General features: G+C 39.1%; 2 protein-coding genes across 2 annotated transcripts; one reads left to right on the top strand and one right to left on the bottom strand.

The window, feature by feature from the left end:
• Nucleotides 1-520: 520 nt before the first annotated feature.
• On the bottom strand, nt 521-14,424 carry LOC128369814 (zinc finger protein 260-like). Its single transcript, XM_053330890.1, has 5 exons — nt 14,389-14,424; nt 12,814-13,168; nt 12,162-12,729; nt 1,804-1,943; nt 521-1,467 (listed from the first exon to the last, which is right to left on the bottom strand). Exons 1-5 carry the CDS (start codon nt 14,422-14,424, stop codon nt 521-523), a joined length of 2,046 nt encoding a protein of 681 aa, XP_053186865.1.
• LOC128369107 (tripartite motif-containing protein 16-like) lies at nt 9,291-10,964 on the top strand. Its single transcript, XM_053330072.1, has one exon. The coding sequence runs from the start codon at nt 9,291-9,293 to the stop codon at nt 10,962-10,964; it is 1,674 nt and encodes a 557-aa protein (XP_053186047.1).
• Nucleotides 14,425-21,451: the final 7,027 nt, after the last annotated feature.

Genomic DNA, 21,451 nt, shown 5'->3' with positions numbered 1-21,451 from the left:
AGCACTGTATGATATTAAACAGGCCTCTATGAAGTAATTAGGTCATGGAGTTCAGGACTTTGATGTAATGTTTAAATTCAACCAAATATTCATATTTATACTCATTACTATCTACTGAGTGCAAACCAAGCTCTCCCTGTGACACAAACAGATCAGCCGAGATACAAACACAAATTCTTATATTACAAAAAACGATTATAGAAGCTGTAAAAACATGATTATAACTTTTCAGGTGATTCTACATTAATTAAAAACAAACAATTCAACCCAAGTCTTTTAGATGCTACTGAAATCTACACACTGCACCTTTAAAAACAGGCTGAATCAGTGAGAAATTGGATCTCGTTCTGTTGCCTTATGACTTCACAGTGTAAGAAAAAGTGAGTATGTATTTGCAGCCACAGTAACAAGCCCTGATTTAAAATGACTGTAATTAGCCCTACGTTTGTGGAGGAGCTCAGGATAAAACAGTGATATTAAGGCATGGAGAGGAGGCTGCTAACCTGCCTCCAAAACATGTTCAATGCGATGCTGAGTGACTGCGTCGGTGGATCTGTAGATGACTGCTTGTAATGAAGGTTTTCCCACACTGCTCACACCAATAAGGCTTCTCTCCAGTGTGAGTGCGTCGGTGGAGTTGTAGAGACTTATTGGTACTGAGCTTTTTCCCACATAGGTCACACATGTACGGCCTCGCTCCTGCGTGGGTGCGATGGTGTCTCGTTAGATTACTTTTTGTAGTGAAAGCTTTCCCACAGTGTGCACAACTGTACGGCTTCTCTCCAGTGTGAATGCGCTGGTGGCTTTTTAGATCAGCATCTCTGGAAAAAGCCTTCCCACACTGGTCACACTTGTGTGGTTTCTCTCCAGTGTGGACGCGTTGATGCATTTTAAAATTACGTTCAGCGATGAAAGCTAGTCCACATTGGTCACAGCTGAACGGTTTCTCTCCAGTGTGAATGCGTTGGTGGCGTTTTAAATCACTGTCTCTAGCAAAAGAATTCCCACACTGGTCACACTGGTACGGTTTCTCTCCAGTGTGAATGCGCTGGTGGCTTTTTAGATCAACATTTCTGGAAAAAGCCTTCCCACACTGGTCACACTTGTGTGGTTTCTCTCCAGTGTGGACGCGTTGATGCATTTTTAAATTACGTTCATCGATGAAAGCTAGTCCACATTGGTCACAGCTGAACGGTTTCTCTCCAGTGTGAATGCGTTGGTGGACTTGTAGAGACTTATTGGCACTGAACTTTTTCCCACATAGGTCACAGATGTACGGCCTCGCTCCTGCGTGGGTGCGTTGGTGATTCGTTAGATTACTTTTTGTAGTGAAAGCTTTCCCACATTGTGCACAACTGTACGGCTTCTCTCCAGTGTGAATGCGTTGGTGGCTTTTTAGATCAGCATCTCTGGAAAAAGCCTTCCCACACTGGTCACACTTGTGTGGTTTCTCTCCAGTGTGAACGCGTTGATGCACTTTTAAAAGAAATTCATCAATGCAAGCTAGTCCACATTGGTCACAGCTGAACGGTTTCTCTCCAGTGTGAATGTATTGGTGGCGTTTTAAATGACTGTCTCTAGCAAAAGAATTCCCACACTGGTCACACTGGTACGGTTTCTCTCCACTGTGGATGCGTTGGTGGCGAGTTAGGTGACACTTTCTAGTAAATGTTTTCCCACATTGCCCACAGATGTACGGCTTCTCTCCGGTGTGAGTAAGTTGGTGTCTTTTTAATTCTATGGCCTGATTGAAACCCCGTCCACATTGGTCACAGCTGTACGGTTTATTTTCAAGATGAACATACTGGTGGAGTTTTAGAGTACTCTTTAAACGGAAAGCTTTCCCACACTGGTCACAGCTGTACGGTTTCTCTCCAGTGTGAATACGTTCATGGACTTTTAGATAACTCTTTCTAGTGAACACTTTCCCACATTGGTCACAGCTGTGATGTTCCTCTCGTGTGTCAGCTCTTTTTAAACATTGTGATGTTGTGAGGGCTTTTTCACAGTGCGGTCCTGTTAGTTTCTATGGAAACAGACAAACACACAAACAAAGAGATTAAGTAAGATGACATGGTGGAGCAAGTGATCTGAAAGCATTAACAACATTTAGATCATTACTATGGATGCTAACTAGGGGTGTGATGAGATCTCATGCCACAAGACTGAAACATGCCAATATTTCTCATTGAACTGAATGTTGTCTCGCAAAGCAATATTCAGGGCCGCACCAAAAACCAAGACAATCGGTCTTCTTATCGTTCATTTGCTCGTCATGTCTTCTTTTTATAATGTTAATGATCATTAACCTTGTTACAGCTTCTACCTGCTGAGAAGATCTCAGTCAGAAGTATGAGATGAGGAGCGGAGCAGGTTAACCTAAGGTCTCTACACCGAGTGTGTGTGTGTGTGGGGGGGGGGGGGGGGGTGTTAGGGTTAGGATTGGGAGGGGGTCTCAGGTCTCTAGACTGAGCTATAGAAGCCTAATGATGCAAAAAAGAAAATGAGTCACATTACCAAACTATAACACAATTTATAAGAATGTTCTACTTGTGTATTTATGTGATACAGGAGTTATGCAATTTACATTTATTTCTGTGTTTTTTTATTTATTTAATTTATATTTATATACTAGAATTGTTTCTATTTTTATAATGTACTTTTTGGTATTTGTGATTATATTTATGGTTTAAATTAAATTATCTATCAATAAAATATCTCTATGAGGAAACCTTTAACAGTGCTGCATACTGAATATGATAATTATATATTTAGAAAGTAGAACTAAAGTGATTCATTACAATATGATGAGTTAAAACATTTCAAAAAGCACCTGCATTATTTCCATTTTGTAAATTTTCAAATATCATGTCATATATTTGAAGTTTTCTTAAAAATAAATGTTAAAATCTCGTCTCGATCTCGTGAGTTGAGTGTATCGTCACACCCCTAACGCTCTAACCCACAGTGGTTAAGTTGGAATAAAGCATTACTACCCAAATGAAAATGTTTACGGATAGATTTATCAGGGTCTGGAATATATCAGGAGATCTTTGCATACAATGGGGTCATGGGGGGGGCGCCAAACAACAAATATATTCAATGTACCAGCTCTACATGCGATGTAGAACATGACTACCATGAACACTGACCTGTTTATCAGTGGCAGCAGAGGATGATTGTTCCATTTTAACAGGGTTGTCAGTGTGGTGCTCCAGATTCTGGTTTACACTGTTGTAATGGTCCGGCTCAGTGAAATCCAGCAGGTCTCCTCTCTGGCTGACTGTTCTTCTTTTTCATGTTGTCGGGTTGAAACCAGCGTTGAGGTGCATGACTGCCATCTATTATGTTGCTGGAGTGTAGACCAGACCGGAGTTATCAACTCCCTTAAAAACACAAGAAAAAGTTAAGAAACACACACACACACACACACACACACACACACACACACACACACACACACACACACACACACACACACACACACACACACACACACACACACACACACACACACACACACACACACAAGTAGCGGAATTTGAATAAACACTCGTTATCAGGGGCACCACTGGACCATAGACTGTATATAAGAAATGGACGTAACATCCGTGACGTCACCCATTGGTTTGTGGACTGCTGCTCGGAAGCCAATAGTTTCGAATCTAGGCAGCGCCATCTTGAAAATTTCAGGTGCATGCTGGGAAAAAAAGAACACGGATTCTACTTATATGGGCATGAGGCGGAGTCATGGACGGAAGTATGGGCGGGACTAACGGCGGAGCGGGGAGGCTGCGATTGGTTGCGAGGGCTGGATCTCAAGGACATTGGTCAATCACCCTGTCGATCACAACGTAGCCACGTAGCCTGCTTTATCGTCAAATATAAAATCAAGGAGGCCAAAATGTCCCAAATGAACATCATACTGCATTGAAGAAGGCTTTAAACTAGCGATTGAGACCATAAACACATTTTGAAAACGTTTACTGAGGTTAGAAATCAAGTGAGAAGTTGGTGAATTCTCCATTGACTTGTATAGAGACGGTCGCCCCCTGGTGGCCTTTTGATAGAATGCAGCTCTAAGTTACTTCCACATTGCTTCTTTTCAGAGGATAGGTACTCCCCGCCTGCACCGGACGCAAGATCCAGAAGTTATGATTATGTAATTAGACACAATTAAATACCATAACTCAATTTAGTAGACTTAATTAAAGTCAGTTTACTGAATCAGTCAAATATCTTTAGGTTCATGAATTCTAGGCGTCAGGGAACCGAACATTTATTCACACCAGAAATAACTTGCACACAGTTTTTCAATAATACTAACAGACTATTTATTGAAACCTCTCTCTCACTCTCTCTCTCTCTCTCTCTCTCTCTCTCTCTCTCTCTCTCTCTCTCTCTCTCTCTCTCTCTCTCTCTCTCTCTCTCTCTCTCTCTCTCTCTCTCTCTCTCTCTCTCTCTCTCTCTCTCTCTCTCTCTCTCTCTCTCTCTCTCTCTCTCTCTCTCTCTCTCAGCAGGCTCAAAACACACACAACAACCCCGTATAACAGGAATGAATTAATGTTATTTAAAAAAAAAAAAAAAAAAAACACACACACACACACACACACACACACACACACACACACACACACACACACACACACACACACACCACAACACACACACACAGGGCACTTTTTAATACGAGGCAAAAAGGGCAGGGGCTCAAGCACCCCTAGGGCCCTATATGTGCACGTGCCTGTTTGGAGGTGAAGACAAAGGAATATTTCCTTAAGTAACAAATGTTCATGTTTTGCTTCAAAGAAGACAGAATGGGTTTAACATGTGGATCACAAGCCTCTCATGAGACTAGGCACAGAGACCTCCAGGGTCTGCACTCCACCGGAAAAGTTCATTTGGGGGAACAAACGTCATTTTTCATGCCTCTTCCCCAAGGGGTGAACCTCATGACAGGAAAGGGGGGGGGGGGGTGAGGGAAGACAAGCCGGCTCATTCATACTGAAGTGAATTATCATTTACGACCTCAATTAGATCAAAGCATTCCATTCAGACTGACTCTGCCCCCCCTGTGGATCAGCCAGAGTGTTCGCCACACACACACACACACACACACACACACACACACACACACACACACACACACACACACACACACACACACACACACACACACACACACACACACACACACACACACAGATGGACAAAAGCCTCCCCTGGGGAGGGCTTCCTGTGTCAACCAATCAGATTCATCACAGCTACTCTGAGGATGTAGTTTCCAGCTTTTTATCATGAAACTTTTCATCATCATCATTCATTCAGTATTTAATCCTGATTATTAAATGCATACTATAATCTATAAACACACAACACAGGATGTATTATTCTGGCATTAATATGATATCAGCTTGATTCATTCAAACCTGAAGAGGATTAATATGATCAACACATTGTTATTCTACTTATTCCATGATAGATAATTGATTATCACCAAAATGTAAGCATAACATCAGTGTAACACTTTCTCACATTAAATAAACATTTTCATACCAAAATGTGTATAATCAAAGTTCTTCAAATACACATTTATCTATAATCGCTGTAAAAGCTGTTACAGTGGAGGTCTCTTTAGGTCATTGATAATGATATGAGTAATTGATATTGTTTAAACAACACTATTTACTAAGATGTTCTTCTTTAAGTTTTTAACACTCATTGTCTCACTTTCATGCTCTGTGTGGTTTCAGGAGACAGTCAGAATGTGTCTTTCAATTCATGACGGTCAACATACTACATCACTATAATACTGCAGTACTTTTACTGTAATACTGCATACTGCATCACTATAATACTGCAGTACTTTTACTGTAATACTGCAGTACTTTTACTGTAATACTGCATACTACATCACTATAATACTGCAGTACTTTTACTGTAATACTGCATACTACATCACTCATAATACATATTCACTTTTATTGTAGGAGGATTTTTCATACAGGACTTTAACTAATCGAAGTACTTCCACCACTGATAATGAAGTGAATGTCTTTCATCTGATAAACAGTTCAAATTATTTGACATGATAATCAGGTTACTATCATGAATGACACAAAAAAACAGCAACAGTCGGTACTCTTACAAAGTAATCTGGATAGTGATAAGTTTTCTCCATATTTTCATATGTTACCGTTTTACTATAGATATATTATTTATTTTGAATGAAAATGAAGAAATATTTGATAGCAGCAGTAACTTTACACAACTAAAACTAAACACAATAAATGAAACACAGGACTGTAACTAACGATCATTAACAACATATGTTCTCATGTTTTAAGGAACTTTTAGAGACCTAAAGAAAACCCGCAGTGTGAAAACATCAATATAACAAGTTAGCGTCAGCTCAGTAAGTGCCTCGGAGTTCGCTCGGGCGCAGTTCGGTTTTTAATGTAACACAAAAGTTCACTTTACCTGCAGTCCTGATCCTGAATCTGAGAAATGAGCTCGTGTACTAGCAACAACTGAAGAGTCTTGACTCCAAACGGGACGAATGGTCTTAAAGGGAACTGAGACTTCCTGTCTTCTTCTTTTTATGGAGGTTGGTTTTCCTGAACATTACCGCCACCTACTGATGTTAAATGTGTACTACTACTACTGTTACTACTACTACTACCACTACTACTATAAACTACTACTACCGTTACTTCTGCTAATTCAGCATAAATAAATTAAACATTAAACAATAAATATCACAACATAAAGCAGAAATGCCCGTATGTATATAAATTGTTTTTCCTCCAATGTTTCCACCAAACTAAGAAACAATTAGCTTCATGACAATAAATAGATAAATAAAGAATACTAATATGTCTCAAATTCTATTCATCAATATTGTTTATCTTAAATATTCTAGAAGTAATGTTTTCCTTCTTATATAACTTTCATTATTCAAATGCATACCACCACTCTACCGGAGAATGTATCATGAGATATTATTATCTGGGCTAACTTACATAATTATGTCAATAAATAATGAATCTAATAATAATGAAAATAATAAATGATAGCTTTAATAAAAAGGCATCAAAGGTATGATTGCATTTCCTTCTGCTATTCCACAGCAGCTTACTGTGTGCCCCACCTCCTGTCCACTTACAGTTCTATGTGTAATTTAAATGAGAGCATTGTTGGCTGAAAATCTCTTCAGATTCAGAAAGAAAATACAGCTTTTCCCTCTTACCTCTGTCCTCCTGATTGGACATTGCTTTTACTTTGATGGTCTATTAACATTCATGTCTTTATGATAATGTGGTCTGTAAATTGTACTAACGATGGTCTTTTGACTGAAATGTCACAATGTTACAACAGATTATTTTGCATCTTGAGAGCCTCCTCCACCTTGGGGCTGTTTTCAGCAAAAGTAAAGCAATAAGCAAAGCTGGGTGAAGTTCAGTTTGTTTAATTACATCTTTGCTCTCATATATTTACTTTAAAATAGCTGTTAAATTGTTTTAGTATCCTTTGTGATGTTACAGTTTTATTTCATTTTTCTAAAGAGTGAGAGTATTGAAAGTTGTTTTGAACATTTTGCTGAACAGGTTTGAATATATTTAGTTTTTAGACTCTATGTGAAAATTAAAACACACTGGAACATCCCAAGAAACTCAAAATCGTATTTATTACTCAACAGTTCATGAAGTTTCTTCTTAAGCCACATCCCACCGGTAACTTGAACCCAATTAAGCTTCTTGACGCAAATATCCCTTTGTACTTGACATTAACTTTCTATCTCTGTTAGTTGGATATGACTGTCAAAATGTGTCTTGTTTAAAGGTTATCTATGTAATTGCTGATATGTCAAACAATCAGAGACACAAAATGTCCTCACACACCAACCTGAAGGTTCAATATGTTGTCTTAATAGTTTGCATTCTCTTTAAATTGTATGTATGTATGTATGTTGCTGTAATCATTTCTGTCTCTGCTACGTCTTGGATACATTGACCTAAAAGGAGCTCATTATATAAATAAAATTCATCAAACATCACAAAGTACAGAGTTCATGTTCAGAACAGACAACTGTTTGTCAGTCAAGTCTGGGTGAGGTGAATAAGGTTCAATGTTTTTTTGTGAAATTCCGACCAGGTCAGTCAACCCTAATTAATCCTTGGTCAGGGCAATTCAGACGGATGCATGAGAGTGATTTGCAGGTTGAACTGGGCAGGTCAGACTTCATGGGAGGACAACATGTCATTCTCAATAATGCAGCTGCTATAGGAGGTGAAGAAAATTCTGTGCTGTGAGTACCTCAGAACAAGAAGAGCATTTACATGGTTTTCGATGGTGACTCTCCCTTAGTACCTCAACAAAATGAAAACGTATGTCCAGAACCACAGCCATGGAAAAGCTTTCTGGGAACCATACTTTCTGGTGGTAAATGACGCTTTTTTAAAGATATAAAACAATTTGTTCATTCCACATATTGTACAATCCAACTGCCATCCAGCCATGAATTCAGAGATCACTCTTGCTCTATTCAAATTCGACACTCTACTTCGCTATCAGCATTGTTCAACATTACAATACATCCCACATAAACACCACTTGACAACACAATACTTATGAATGAGCTGTGTAGTAAGCCATCATCACTGTTCAACATTACAATACTACTCACATAAACACCACCAGACAACAAATTAACATTCAATAGCTGTGGACTTTCCATCGAATGCATTTGCAAATATGCTCATTAGCCAACAAAAGTTGGTTATTCTCACTCTTTTGTTATTCCCACTTTTCCAGAAACCACAGCACAGCACTTACTAAGTCTTACAGACTGATTAGATAGATAGATAGATAGATAGATAGATAATCCACATCTCTTTGAGTTTTCTTTCTTTATACTTATCTGTGGAACAGCCCCTTGCAAAGTCTTCAGAAGTTTATATGGTGCTCATTTCAAGGGATTAGTGTTCACTTTTTTTGGTGTTACAACATAATTTTTAGATTATACACTTTATATGTCCATGTTATAAACAGTATTCTCTTCACTCTATCAATTTTCTCTCTCCACTTTATGCAGATATTTCCCTGTTCCCTCCCCTTCATTGACCATCAGAGTGAAATGGGTTTGACCAACACATGGTAATGTAAGAGCTGACAAGCCCCATTCAGTGAAGATCAGCACTTGAAAAGGAACAAAGGGAACACAGGTTTGTTCTCAGACTTATATTTGTGCAGAGAAAGTGAAACTCACACATTCATTGCCACGAGGAGAGATGGAGCAGAAAGGAGTTTTGCTGTACAGAGAGACCTTTACGTGTTCAATCTGCCTGGATCTACTGAAGGACCCAGTGACTATTCCTTGTGGACACAGCTACTGTATGAACTGTATTAAATTACACTGGCATGGAGAAGATCGGAGGAAGATCTGCAGTTGCCCTCAGTGCAAACAGACTTTCAAACGGAGGCCTGTCTTGAAGAAAAACACCATGTTTGCAGCTTTGGTGGAGCAGCTGAAGAAGACTGGACCCCAAGCTGCTGCTGCTGATCACTGCTATGCTGGACCTGAAGATGTGGCCTGTGATGTCTGCACTGGGAGGAAGAGGAAAGCCTTCAAGTCCTGTCTGACTTGTCTGGCCTCTTACTGTGAAAATCACCTCCAGCCTCATTATGATGCACTTGCATTAAAGAAACACAAGCTGGTGGAGCCCTCCAAGAAGCTCCAAGAGAACATCTGTTCTCTTCATGATGAGGTGATGAAGATGTTCTGCCGTACTGATCAGCAGATAATCTGTTATCTCTGCTCTGTAAATGAACATAAAGGCCACGACACAGTCTCAGCTGCAGCAGAAAGGACTGAGAGGCAGAGAGAGCTCGAGGTGAGTCGACTAAATATCCAGCAGAGAATCCAGGACAGTGAGGGAGATGTGAAGCTGCTTCAACAGGAGATTCAGGCTGTCAGTCGCTCTGCTGATAAAGCAGTGGAGGACACTGAGAAGATCTTCAATGAGCTGATCCGTCTCCTCCAGAAAAGAAGCTCTGAAGTGAAGCAGCAGATCATATCCCAGCAGGAAACTGAAGTGAGTCGAGTCAAAGAGTTTCAGGAGAAGCTGCAGCAGGAGATCACTGAGCTGAAGAGGAAAGACGCTGAACTGAAGCAGCTCTCACACACAGAGGATCACAACCAGTTTTTACACAACTACCCCTCAATGTCACAACTCGGTGAACCTACAGACTCATTCGGCATTGATATGCGTCTTCTGAGATACTTTGAGGAAATAAAAGCATCTGTGTCAGAGCTCAGAGATAAACTACACAACATCCTGAAGGAGGAATCGGCAGACAAGTCACTGAGAGTGGCTGAAGTGAATGTTTTACTGTCAGAAACCAAGCCCAAGACCAGAGTTGACTTCTTAAAATATTCACGTGAAATCACTCTGGATCCAAACACAGCAAACACAGAACTGTTATTATCTGAAGGGAACAGAAAAGCAGAAGTAACAAGCCGAACACAGTCTTATCCTAGTCACACAGACCGATTCACTCATTGGGTTCAGATGCTGAGCAAAGAGAGTCTGCTTGGACGTTGTTACTGGGAGGTGGAGTGGAGCGGGGAAGGAGTTGATATAGCAGTCGCATACAAGAATATCAAGAGAGCAGGAAGCTCAAAACAATGTAGATTTGGATTTAATAACAAATCTTGTTGTTTTAAATGTCACAGGAGCGGTTATGAGTTTTGGTCAAACGGAAAATTTTCTCCCGTCTCAGGTCCTGTTTCCTCCAGAGTTGGAGTATACCTGGATCACAGTGCAGGTATTCTGTCCTTCTACAGCGTCTCTGAAATCATGACTCTCCTCCACAGAGTCCAGATCCCATTCCCTCAGCCTCTCTATGCTGGACTTTGTCTTTATTTTGATGGAGACAAAGCTGAGTTCTTTAAACTGAGGTAGACACACGACACAAGTTGTAATTGTTCATGTTTTTGTCTCCATGAACAACACAGAGATCAGCTGTCAATCAAACTGAGATTGTCAACACTTATTGAATATTTTTTCATCTTTTGTACTATACTGTATTATACTGTTTTGAGTTTCTTTAAATAGTATTTTTCCTGCATGTTTTACTACGAATCACTATGTATCAACATGATGATGTTTTTTACCCTCACTGCTGTTTTGTGTGCTGTTGTTTCTCTTCCTCTTTGGCATATTAAATAGAAAATAGCAAAACTTCCTTGGTTGTAATTATTTTGTTCTCACCATTTTGTAAATTCATAATGAAATGTACAATCAAACTGTCATTATTCTGATACACATCAAGAAGGAGATCGTTTATTATGTTCCTTTTACATCATTGAGATTCTGGGTGAAACCATCTGATAGTGTGGATAAAGTAAATCTGTACAAGACAATATCACATTTATGTAAAACAGAAAAAATAAAAAGTAAATGATAAAAGCATAAAAACATAAACACAATAAAAACCATTAAAGTAAAATAGAATGAATGCTTTTAACAGAGCAGAATGGCTCAAACTGATTTTTTTAGCAGCACTGTATGATATTAAACAGGCCTCTATGAAGTAATTAGGTCATGGAGTTCAGGACTTTGATGTAATGTTTAAATTCAACCAAATATTCATATTTATACTCATTACTATCTACTGAGTGGAAACCAAGCTCTCCCTGTGACACAAACAGATCAGCCGAGATACAAACACAAATTCTTATATTACAAAAAACGATTATAGAAGCTGTAAAAACATGATTATAACTTTTCAGGTGATTCTACATTAATGAAAATCAAACAATTCAACCCAGGTCTTTTGGATGCTACTGAAATCTACACACTGCACCTTTAAAAACAGGGTGAATCAGTGAGAAATTGGATCTCGTTCTCTTGCCTTATGACTTCACAGTGTAAGAAAAAGTGAGTATGTATTTGCAGCCACAGTAACAAGCCCTGATTTAAAATGACTGTAATTAGCCCTACGTTTGTGGAGGAGCTCAGGATAAAACAGTGATATTAAGGCATGGAGAGGAGGCTGCTAACCTGCCTCCAAAACATGTTCAATGCGATGCTGAGTGACTGCGTCGGTGGATCTGTAGATTAGTGCTTGTAATGAAGGTTTTCCCACACTGCTCACACCAGTAAGGCTTCTCTCCAGTGTGAGTGCGTCGGTGGTTTTGTAGAGAGTTATTGGTACTGAGCTTTTTCCCACACAGGTCACAGATGTACGGCCTCGCTCCTGCGTGGGTGCGATGGTGTCTCGTTAGATCACTTTTTGTAGTGAAAGCTTTCCCACATTGTGCACAACTGTACGGCTTCTCTCCAGTGTGAATGCGTTGGTGATTCGTTAGATAACTTTTTGTAGTGAAAGCTTTCCCACATTGTGCACAACTGTACGGCTTCTCTCCAGTGTGAATGCGTTGGTGGCTTTTTAGATCAACATCTCTGGAAAAAGCCTTCCCACACTGGTCACACTTGTGTGGTTTCTCTCCAGTGTGAATGTGTTGGTGGCGTTTTAAATATTCGTCTATAGCAAAAGAATTCCCACACTGGTCACACTGGTACGGTTTCTCTCCAGTGTGAATGCGTTGGTGGCGTTTTAAATGACTGTCGCAAGCAAAAGAATTCCCACACTGGTCACACTGGTACGGTTTCTCTCCAGTATGGACGCGTTGATGGCGAGTTAGGCCACTCTCTTGAGTAAAAGCTTTCCCACATTGCACACAGATGTACGGCTTCACTCCAGTGTGAGTAAGTTGGTGTCTTTTTAAATCTATGGCCTGAGTGAAACTCCGTCCACATTGGGCACAACTATGTGGTTTCTCGCCTGTGTGAATGCGGTAGTGTATTTTTAATGCAGTATTTGTAGAGAAAGCTTTCCCACATTGCCCACAACAGTATGGTTTCTTTTCAAGATGAACATTCTGGTGGAGTTTTAGAGTACTCTTTAAAGGGAAAGCTTTCCCACACTGGTCACAGCTGTACGGTTTCTCTCCAGTGTGAATACGTTCATGGACTTTTAGATAACTCTTTCTAGTGAACACTTTCCCACATTGGTCACAGCTGTGATGTTTCTCTCGTGTGTCAGCTCTTTTTAAACATTGTGATGTTGTGAGGGCTTTTTCACGGTGCGGTCCTGTTTGTTTCTATGGAAACAGATAAACACACAAACAAAGAGAGTAAGTAAGATGACATGGTGGAGCAAGTGATCTGAAACCATTAACAACATTTAGATCATTACTATGGATGCTAACTAGGGGTGTGATGAGATCTCGTGCCACGAGACTGAAACATGCCAATATTTCTCGTTGAAGTGAATGTTGTCTCGCAAAGCAATATTCAGGGCCGCACCAAAAACCAAGACAATCGGTCTTCTTATCGCTCATTTGCTCGTCATGTCTTCTTTTTATAATGTTAATGATCATTAACCTTGTTACAGCTTCAACCTGCTGAGAAGATCTCAGTCAGAAGTATGAGATGAGGAGCGGAGCAGGTTAACCTCAGGTCTCTACACTGAGTGGGGGAGGGTTAGGTGTTAGGGTGTTAGGGTTACGATTGGGAGGGGGTCTCAGGTCTCTACACTGAGTGTGTGTGTGTGTGTGTGTGTGTGTGTGTGTGTGGGGGCGGGGGGTGTTAGGGTTAGGGTTGGGAGGGGGAGGGGGAGGGGGTCTCAGGTCTCTACACTGATCTATGGAAGCCTAATGATGCAAAAAAGAAAATGAGTCACATTACCAAACTATAACACAATTTATAAGTATGTTCTACTTGTGTATTTATGTGATACAGGAGTTACGCAATTTACATTTATTTCTGTGTTTTTTTATTTATTTAATTTATATTTATATACTAGAATTGTTTCTATTTTTATAATGTACTTTTTGGTATTTGTGATTATATTTATGGTTTAAATTAAATTATCTATCAATAAAATATCTCTATGAGGAAACCTTTAACAGTGCTGCATACTGCATATGATAATTATATATTTAGAAAGTAGAACTAAAGTGATTCATTACAAGATGATGAGTTAAAACATTTCAAAAAAGCACCTGCATTATTTCCATTTTGTAAATTTTCAAATATCATGTCATATATTTGAAGTTTTCTTAAAAATAAATGTTAAAATCTCGTCTCGATCTCGTGAGTTGAGTGTATCGTCACACCCCTAACGCTCTAACCCACAGTGGTTAAGTTGGAATAAAGCATTACTACCCAAATGAAAATGTTTACGGATAGATTTATCAGGGTCTGGAATATATCAGGAGATCTTTGCATATAATGGGGTCATGGGGGGGGGCAAACAACAAATATATTTAATGTACCAGCTCTACATGCGATGTAGAACATGACTACCATGAACACTGACCTGTTTATCAGTGGCAGCAGAGGATGATTGTTCCATTTTAACAGGGTTGTCAGTGTGGTGCTCCAGATTCTGGTTTACACTGTTGTAATGGTCCGGCTCAGTGAAATCCAGCAGGTCTCCTCTCTGGCTGACTGTTCTTCTTTTTCATGTTGTCGGGTTGAAACCAGCGTTGAGGTGCATGACTGCCATCTATTATGTTGCTGGAGTGTAGACCGGACCAGAGTTATCAACTCCCTTAAAAACACAAGAAAAAGTTAAGAAACACACACACACACACACACACACACACACACACACACACACACACACACACACACACACACACACACACACACACACACACACACACACACACAAGTAGCGGAATTTGAATAAACACTTGTTATCAGGGGCACCACCGGACCATAGACTGTATATAAGAAATGGACGTAACATCCGTGACGTCACCCATTGGTTTGTGGACTGTTGCTCGGAAGCCAATAGTTTCTAATCTAGGCAGCGCCATCTTGAAAATTTCAGGTGCATGCTGGGAAAAAAAGAACACGGATTCTACTTATATGGGCATGAGGCGGAGTCATGGACGGAAGTATGGGCGGGACTAACGGCGGAGCGGGGAGGCTGCGATTGGTTACGAGGGCTGGATCTCAAGGACATTGGTCAATCACCCTGTCAATCAGGACGTAGCCACGCCCTAATGCATACCCTGCTTTATCGTCACATATAAAATCAGGGAGGCCAAAATGTCCCAAATGAACATCATACTGCATTGAAGAAGGCTTTAAACTAGCGATTGAGACCATAAACACATTTTGAAAACGTTTACTGAGGTTAGAAATCAAGTGAGAAGTTGGTGAATTCTCCATTGACTTGTATAGAGACGGTCGCCCCCTGGTGGCCTTTTGATAGAATGCAGTTCTAAGTTACTTCCGCATTGGCTTCTTTTCAGAGGATAGGTACTCCCCGCCTGCACCGGACGCAAGATCCAGAAGTTATGATTATGTAATTAGACACAATTAAATACCATAACTCAATTTAGTAGACTTAATTAAAGTCAGTTTACTGAATCAGTCAAATATCTTTAGGTTCATGAATTCTAGGCGTCAGGGAACCGAACATTTATTCACACCAGAAATAACTTGCACACAGTTTGTCAATGATACTAACAGACTATTTATTTGAGCAGGCTCAAAATACACACAACAACCCCGTATAACAGGAATGAATTAATGTTATTTAAAAAAAACAAAAAACAAAAACACACACACACACACACACACACACACACACACACACACACACACACACACACACACACACACACACACACACACGGCACTTTTTAATACGAGGCAAAAAGGGCAGGGGCTCAAGCACCCCTAGGGCCCTATATGTGCACGTGCCTGTTTGGAGGTGAAGACAAAGGAATATTTCCTTAAGTAACAAATGTTCATGTTTTGCTTCAAAGAAGACAGAATGGGTTTAACATGTGGATCACAAGCTTCTCATGAGACTAGGCACAGAGACCTCCAGGGTCTGCACTCCACCAGAAAAGTTCATTTGGGGGATCAAACGTCATTTTTCATGCCTCTTCCCCAAGGGGTGAACCTCATGACAGGAAAAGGGGGGGGGGGAGAAGACAAGCCGGCTCATTCACACTTAAGTGAATTATCATTTACGACCTACCATCAAAGCATTCCATTCAGACTGACTCTGCCCCCCCTGTGGATCAGCCAGAGTGTTCGCCACACACACACACACACACACACACACACACACACACACACACACACACACACACACACACACACACACACACACACACACACACACACACACACACACACGGATGGACAAAAGCCTCCCCTGGGGAGGGCTTCCTGTGTCAACCAATCAGATTCATCACAGCTACTCTGAGGATGTAGTTTCCAGCTTTTTATCATGAAACTTTTCATCATCATCATTCATTCAGTATTTAATCCTGATTATTAAATGCATACTATAATCTATTAACACACAACACAGGATGTATTATTCTGGCATTAATATGACATCGGCTTGATTCATTAAAACCTGAAGAGGATTAATATGATCAACACATAGTTATTCTACTTATTCCATTGATTATCACATAATGTAAACATAACATCAGTGTAACACTTTCTCACATTAAACAAACATTTTCATACCAAAATGTGTATAATCAAAGTTCTTTAGATCTTCTATTTTCTCTCTTCTAGTTCTCTATTAGATATATTATTTTATTTGTTAGTCTTACTGCTTATATCATCTTAACTACCCAGCTGATATTATCATTTCACTCAATTCATTATTTGGCTTTTTCATTAGTTTGGTGTGAATTAGCTTCCAAGTCCTTATTTATCATGCTGTAAGTTTGTCTTTTACTTGTAAAACAACTTTTTATATTATTTATATTGTAACTAGGTTTATTTATATTGTAACTAGGTTATATAGTGGTACAACAGTTTCAATTGTATGCAATATTCATATAATATACATTCATATTAAATGTTTTACACTTTCATCTGAGCAATAAGAATATCACCTCTGCTATATCACCACTCAGTACCAATATTACTCTTGTAAATAATGTAAATGTCACAATTATTGTATTATATAAGTTTATTGCTGCTGTAATAATGCAAATGTCCCCATTGTGGGACTAATGAAGAAATATTTGATAGCAGCAGTAACTTTACACAACTAAAACTAAACACAATAAATGAAACACAGGACTGTAACCAACGATCATTAACAACATATGTTCTCATGTTTTAAGGAACTTTTAGAGACCTAAAGAAAACCCGCAGTGTGAAAACATCAATATAACAAGTTAGCGTCAGCTCAGTAAGTGCCTCGGAGTTCGCTCGGGCGCAGTTCGGTTTTTAATGTAACACAAAAGTTCACTTTACCTGCAGTCCTGATCCTGAATCTGAGAGATGAACTCGTCTACTAGCAACAACTGAAGAGTCTTTAGTCCAAACGGGACGAATGGTCTTAAAGGGAACTGAGACTTCCTGTCTTCTTCTTTTTATGGAGGTTGGTTTTCCTGAACATTACCGCCACCTACTGATGTTAAATGTGTACTACTACTACTGTTACCACTACTACTACCACTACTATTACTACTATAAACTACTACTACCACTACTATTACTACTATAAACTACTACTACCACTACTATTACTACTATAAACTACTACTACCACTACTATTACTACTATAAACTACTACTACCACTACTACTATAAACTACTAGTACCACTACTATTACTACTATAAACTACTACTACCGTTACTTCTACTAATTCAGCATAAATAAATTAAACATTAAACAATAAATATCACAACATGAAGCAGAAATGCCCGTATATGTATGAGTTGTTTTTTCCTCCAATGTTTCCACCAAACTAAGAAACAATTAGCTTAATGACAATAAATAGATAAATAACAAATACTAATATGTCTCAAATTCTATTCATCAATCTTGTTTATCTTAAATATTCTAGAAGTAATGTTTTCCTTCTTATATAACGTTCATTATTCAAATGCATACCACCACTCTACCAGAGAATGTATCATGAGATATTATTATCTGGGCCAACTTATATAATTAAGTCAATAAATAATACTTAAATGATAAATGTTTTAATAAAAAGGCATCAAAGGTATGATTGTATTTCCTTCAAATATTCCACAGCAGCTGACTGTGCGCCCCACCTCCTGTCATCTTTTTTCCCCCCATGGATGTAATATGAGAGCTGTTGTAATACATCCATACAGATTTCCCTCAAGCTTCCATTCTCTTCCTGCGTTACCTGCCCTGAGGCATTGCTGATAGATTGATGCACAGTTAACCCAGAAAAACAGCCGACATTTGTCCTATCTACACTCTGCTGCATGTTCTCCACGGTAATAACCTCCGCGACACAAAATAACAATGAAATTATGTGTTATCAAAATGAAACACAAGAACTATAGTGTAGTAATGTCAATCAATTGAAGGAATGAAAAATGATGCTGTCGAAAAAAATCAAATGTAAGTGGTTCATGTTCAATAACTCACTAAGTGCTTTTAGAAGACCTTTTAAACATATCATTGCTGACATAGATAGATAGATAGATAGATAGATAGATAGATAGATAGATAGATAGATAGATAGATTTAGATTTTAGATTTCTTTATTTGTACCCGCAGGTAAATTTGGCTCGGAGTGAGAGACATTCATACAATACAGAAAAATGAAAACAGTAAAATAGCTACACAATTCATCATCATCCCCATCATCATTCCATGCTGCGTCATAAAGTGCATTATATATGTAGGGTGGCTACCCTAAAAGTGCATGGCATAAAGTGCGTAAGTGCACTCATCATCATCAACACAATCATTGTCAACATCATCATCATCATCATCAACTCCCCACCCATCATCAACTCCCCACCCATCATCAAGGGATCACAAGTTCTTATTGAGATATATGATAGCTGCAGGGACGAAGCTAGACCTATGCCTTTTAGTTTTGGTCCTAGGTACGGTGTACCTGCGGCCAGATGGGAGGAGCAGGAAGTCACTATAGAGGGGGTGAGACCTGTCCCCTAAGATGGAACCAGTGAGCCGCTGCAGCTGTCTTATGTACAGGGCTTCTGGGCTAAGCTGTGTCTCACCGATCGTCCTGCTTGCCCTTTTGACGACCTGGCTTAGTGAGTTCCTGCTCTTTAAAGACAGGTTGCCAAACCATGCCACAATACAGAAAGAAAGGACAGATTCAATAAAAGCACGGTAGAATAGTTTCATCAGTGATCTGTCAACAGATAGATAGATGGATAGATGGATAGATAGCTACCTAGATAGATAGATCTCTGACTTAATTTCAGCCTTATGAATTTACATTTTGCTTTATAATTATAATGACAACAGTCCACTTACAGTTCTATGTGTAATTTAAATGAGAGCATTGTTGGCTGAAAATCTCTTCAGATTCAGAAAGAAAATACAGCTTTTCCCTCTTACCTCTGTCCTCCTGATTGCTTTTACTTTGATGGTCTATTAACATTCATGTCTTTATGATAATGTGGTCTGTAAATTGTACTAACGATGGTCTTTTGACTGAAATGTCACAATGTTACAACAGATTATTTTGCATCTTGAGAGCCTCCTCCACCTTGGGACTGTTTTCAGCAAAAGTAAAGCAATAAGCAAAGCTGGGTGAAGTTCAGTTTGTTTAATTACATCTTTGCCCTCATATATTTACTTTAAAACAGCTGTTAAATTGTTTTAGTATCCTTTGTGATGTTACAGTTTTATTTAATTTTTCTAAAGAGTGAGAGTATTGAAAGTTGTTTTGAACATTTTGCTGAACAGGTTTGAATATATTTAGTTTTTAGACTCTATGCGAAAATTAAAATGCACTGGAACATCCCAAGAAACTCAAAATCGTATTTATTACTCAACAGTTCATGAAGTTTCTTCTTAAGCCACATCCCACCGGTAACTTGAACCCAATTAAGCTTCTTTTTTTTTTTAAGATTTTGTTGGCATAGACGCCTTTCGTAATCAGTAGATCGACAGGAAACATGGGAGAGAGAGGGGGGTGACATGCACCGAACCGGTGTCTGCTGCGTATGTGGCATGCGCTCTAACCACTCGACCACCTGCGCGCCCCCAATTAAGCTTCTTGACGCAAATATCCCTTTGTATTTGACATTAACTTTCTATCTCTGTTAGTTGGATATGACTGTCAAAATGTGTCTTGTTTAAAGGTTATCTATTTAATTGCTGATATGTCAAACAATCAGAGACACAAAATGTCCTCACACAGCAACCTGAAGGTTCAATATGTTGTCTTAATAGTTTGCATCCTCTTTAAATTGTATGTATGTATGTATGGGGCAGTAATCATATCTGTCTCTGCTACGTCTTGGATACATTGACCTTAAAGGAGCTCATTATATAAATAACATTAATCAAACGTCACAAAGTACAGAGTTCATGTTCAGAACAGACAACTGTTTGTCCGTCAAGTCTGGGTGAGGTGAACAAGGTTCAACGTTTTTTTGTGAAATTCCGACCAGGTCAGTCAACCCTAATTAATCCTTGGTCAGGGCAATTCAGACGGATGCATGAGAGTGATTTGCAGGTTGAACTGGGCAGGTCAGACTTCACGGGAGGACAACATGTCATTCTCAATAATGCAGCTGCTAAAGGAGGTGAATTCTGTGCTGTGAGTACCTCAGAACAAGAACAACATTTACATTGTCTTCGATGGTGACTAGTGTCTCCCTTAGTACCTCAACAAAATGAAAATGTATGTCCAGAACCACAGCCACGGAATAGCTTTCTGGGAACCGTACTTTCTGGTGGTAAATGACGCTACCATGAGAGCTTTTTTAAGGATATAAAACAATTTCTTCATTCCACATATTGTACAATCCAACTGCCATCCAGCCATGAATTCAGAGATCATTCTTGCTCTATTCAAATTCTACACTCTACTTTGCTATCAACATTTCAATACATCCCACATAAACACCACTAGACAACACAATACTTATGAATGAGCTGTGTAGTAAGCCATCATCACTGTTCAACATTACAATACTACTCACATAAACACCACCAGACAACAAATTAGCATTTAATAGCTGTAGACTTTCCATCGAATGCATTTGCAAATATGCTCATTAGCCAACAAAAGTTGTTTATGCTCACTCTTTTGTTATTTCTACTTCACCAGAAACCACAGCACAGCACTTACAGACTGATTGAATATGTTAGATAGATAGATAGATAGATTCCAAATCTCTTTGACTTGTTTGTTTATGCTTATCTGTGGAACAGCCTCTTGCAAAATCTTCAGAAGTTTATTTAGTGCTCATTTCAAGGGGTTAATGCTCACTTGTTTTGGTGTTGCAACATAATTTTTAGATGATACACTTTATATGTCCACGTTATGAACATTATTCTCTTCACTCTATCAATTTTCTCTCTCTACTTTATGCAGATATTTCCTTGTTCCCTCCTCTTCATTGACCATCAGTGTG

The sequence above is a fragment of the Scomber japonicus genome, chromosome 12 (genome assembly GCF_027409825.1).
Source record: "Scomber japonicus isolate fScoJap1 chromosome 12, fScoJap1.pri, whole genome shotgun sequence".
In the NCBI taxonomy this organism is placed as follows: domain Eukaryota; kingdom Metazoa; phylum Chordata; class Actinopteri; order Scombriformes; family Scombridae; genus Scomber; species Scomber japonicus.
This window is presented reverse-complemented; position numbering and strand designations above follow the sequence as displayed.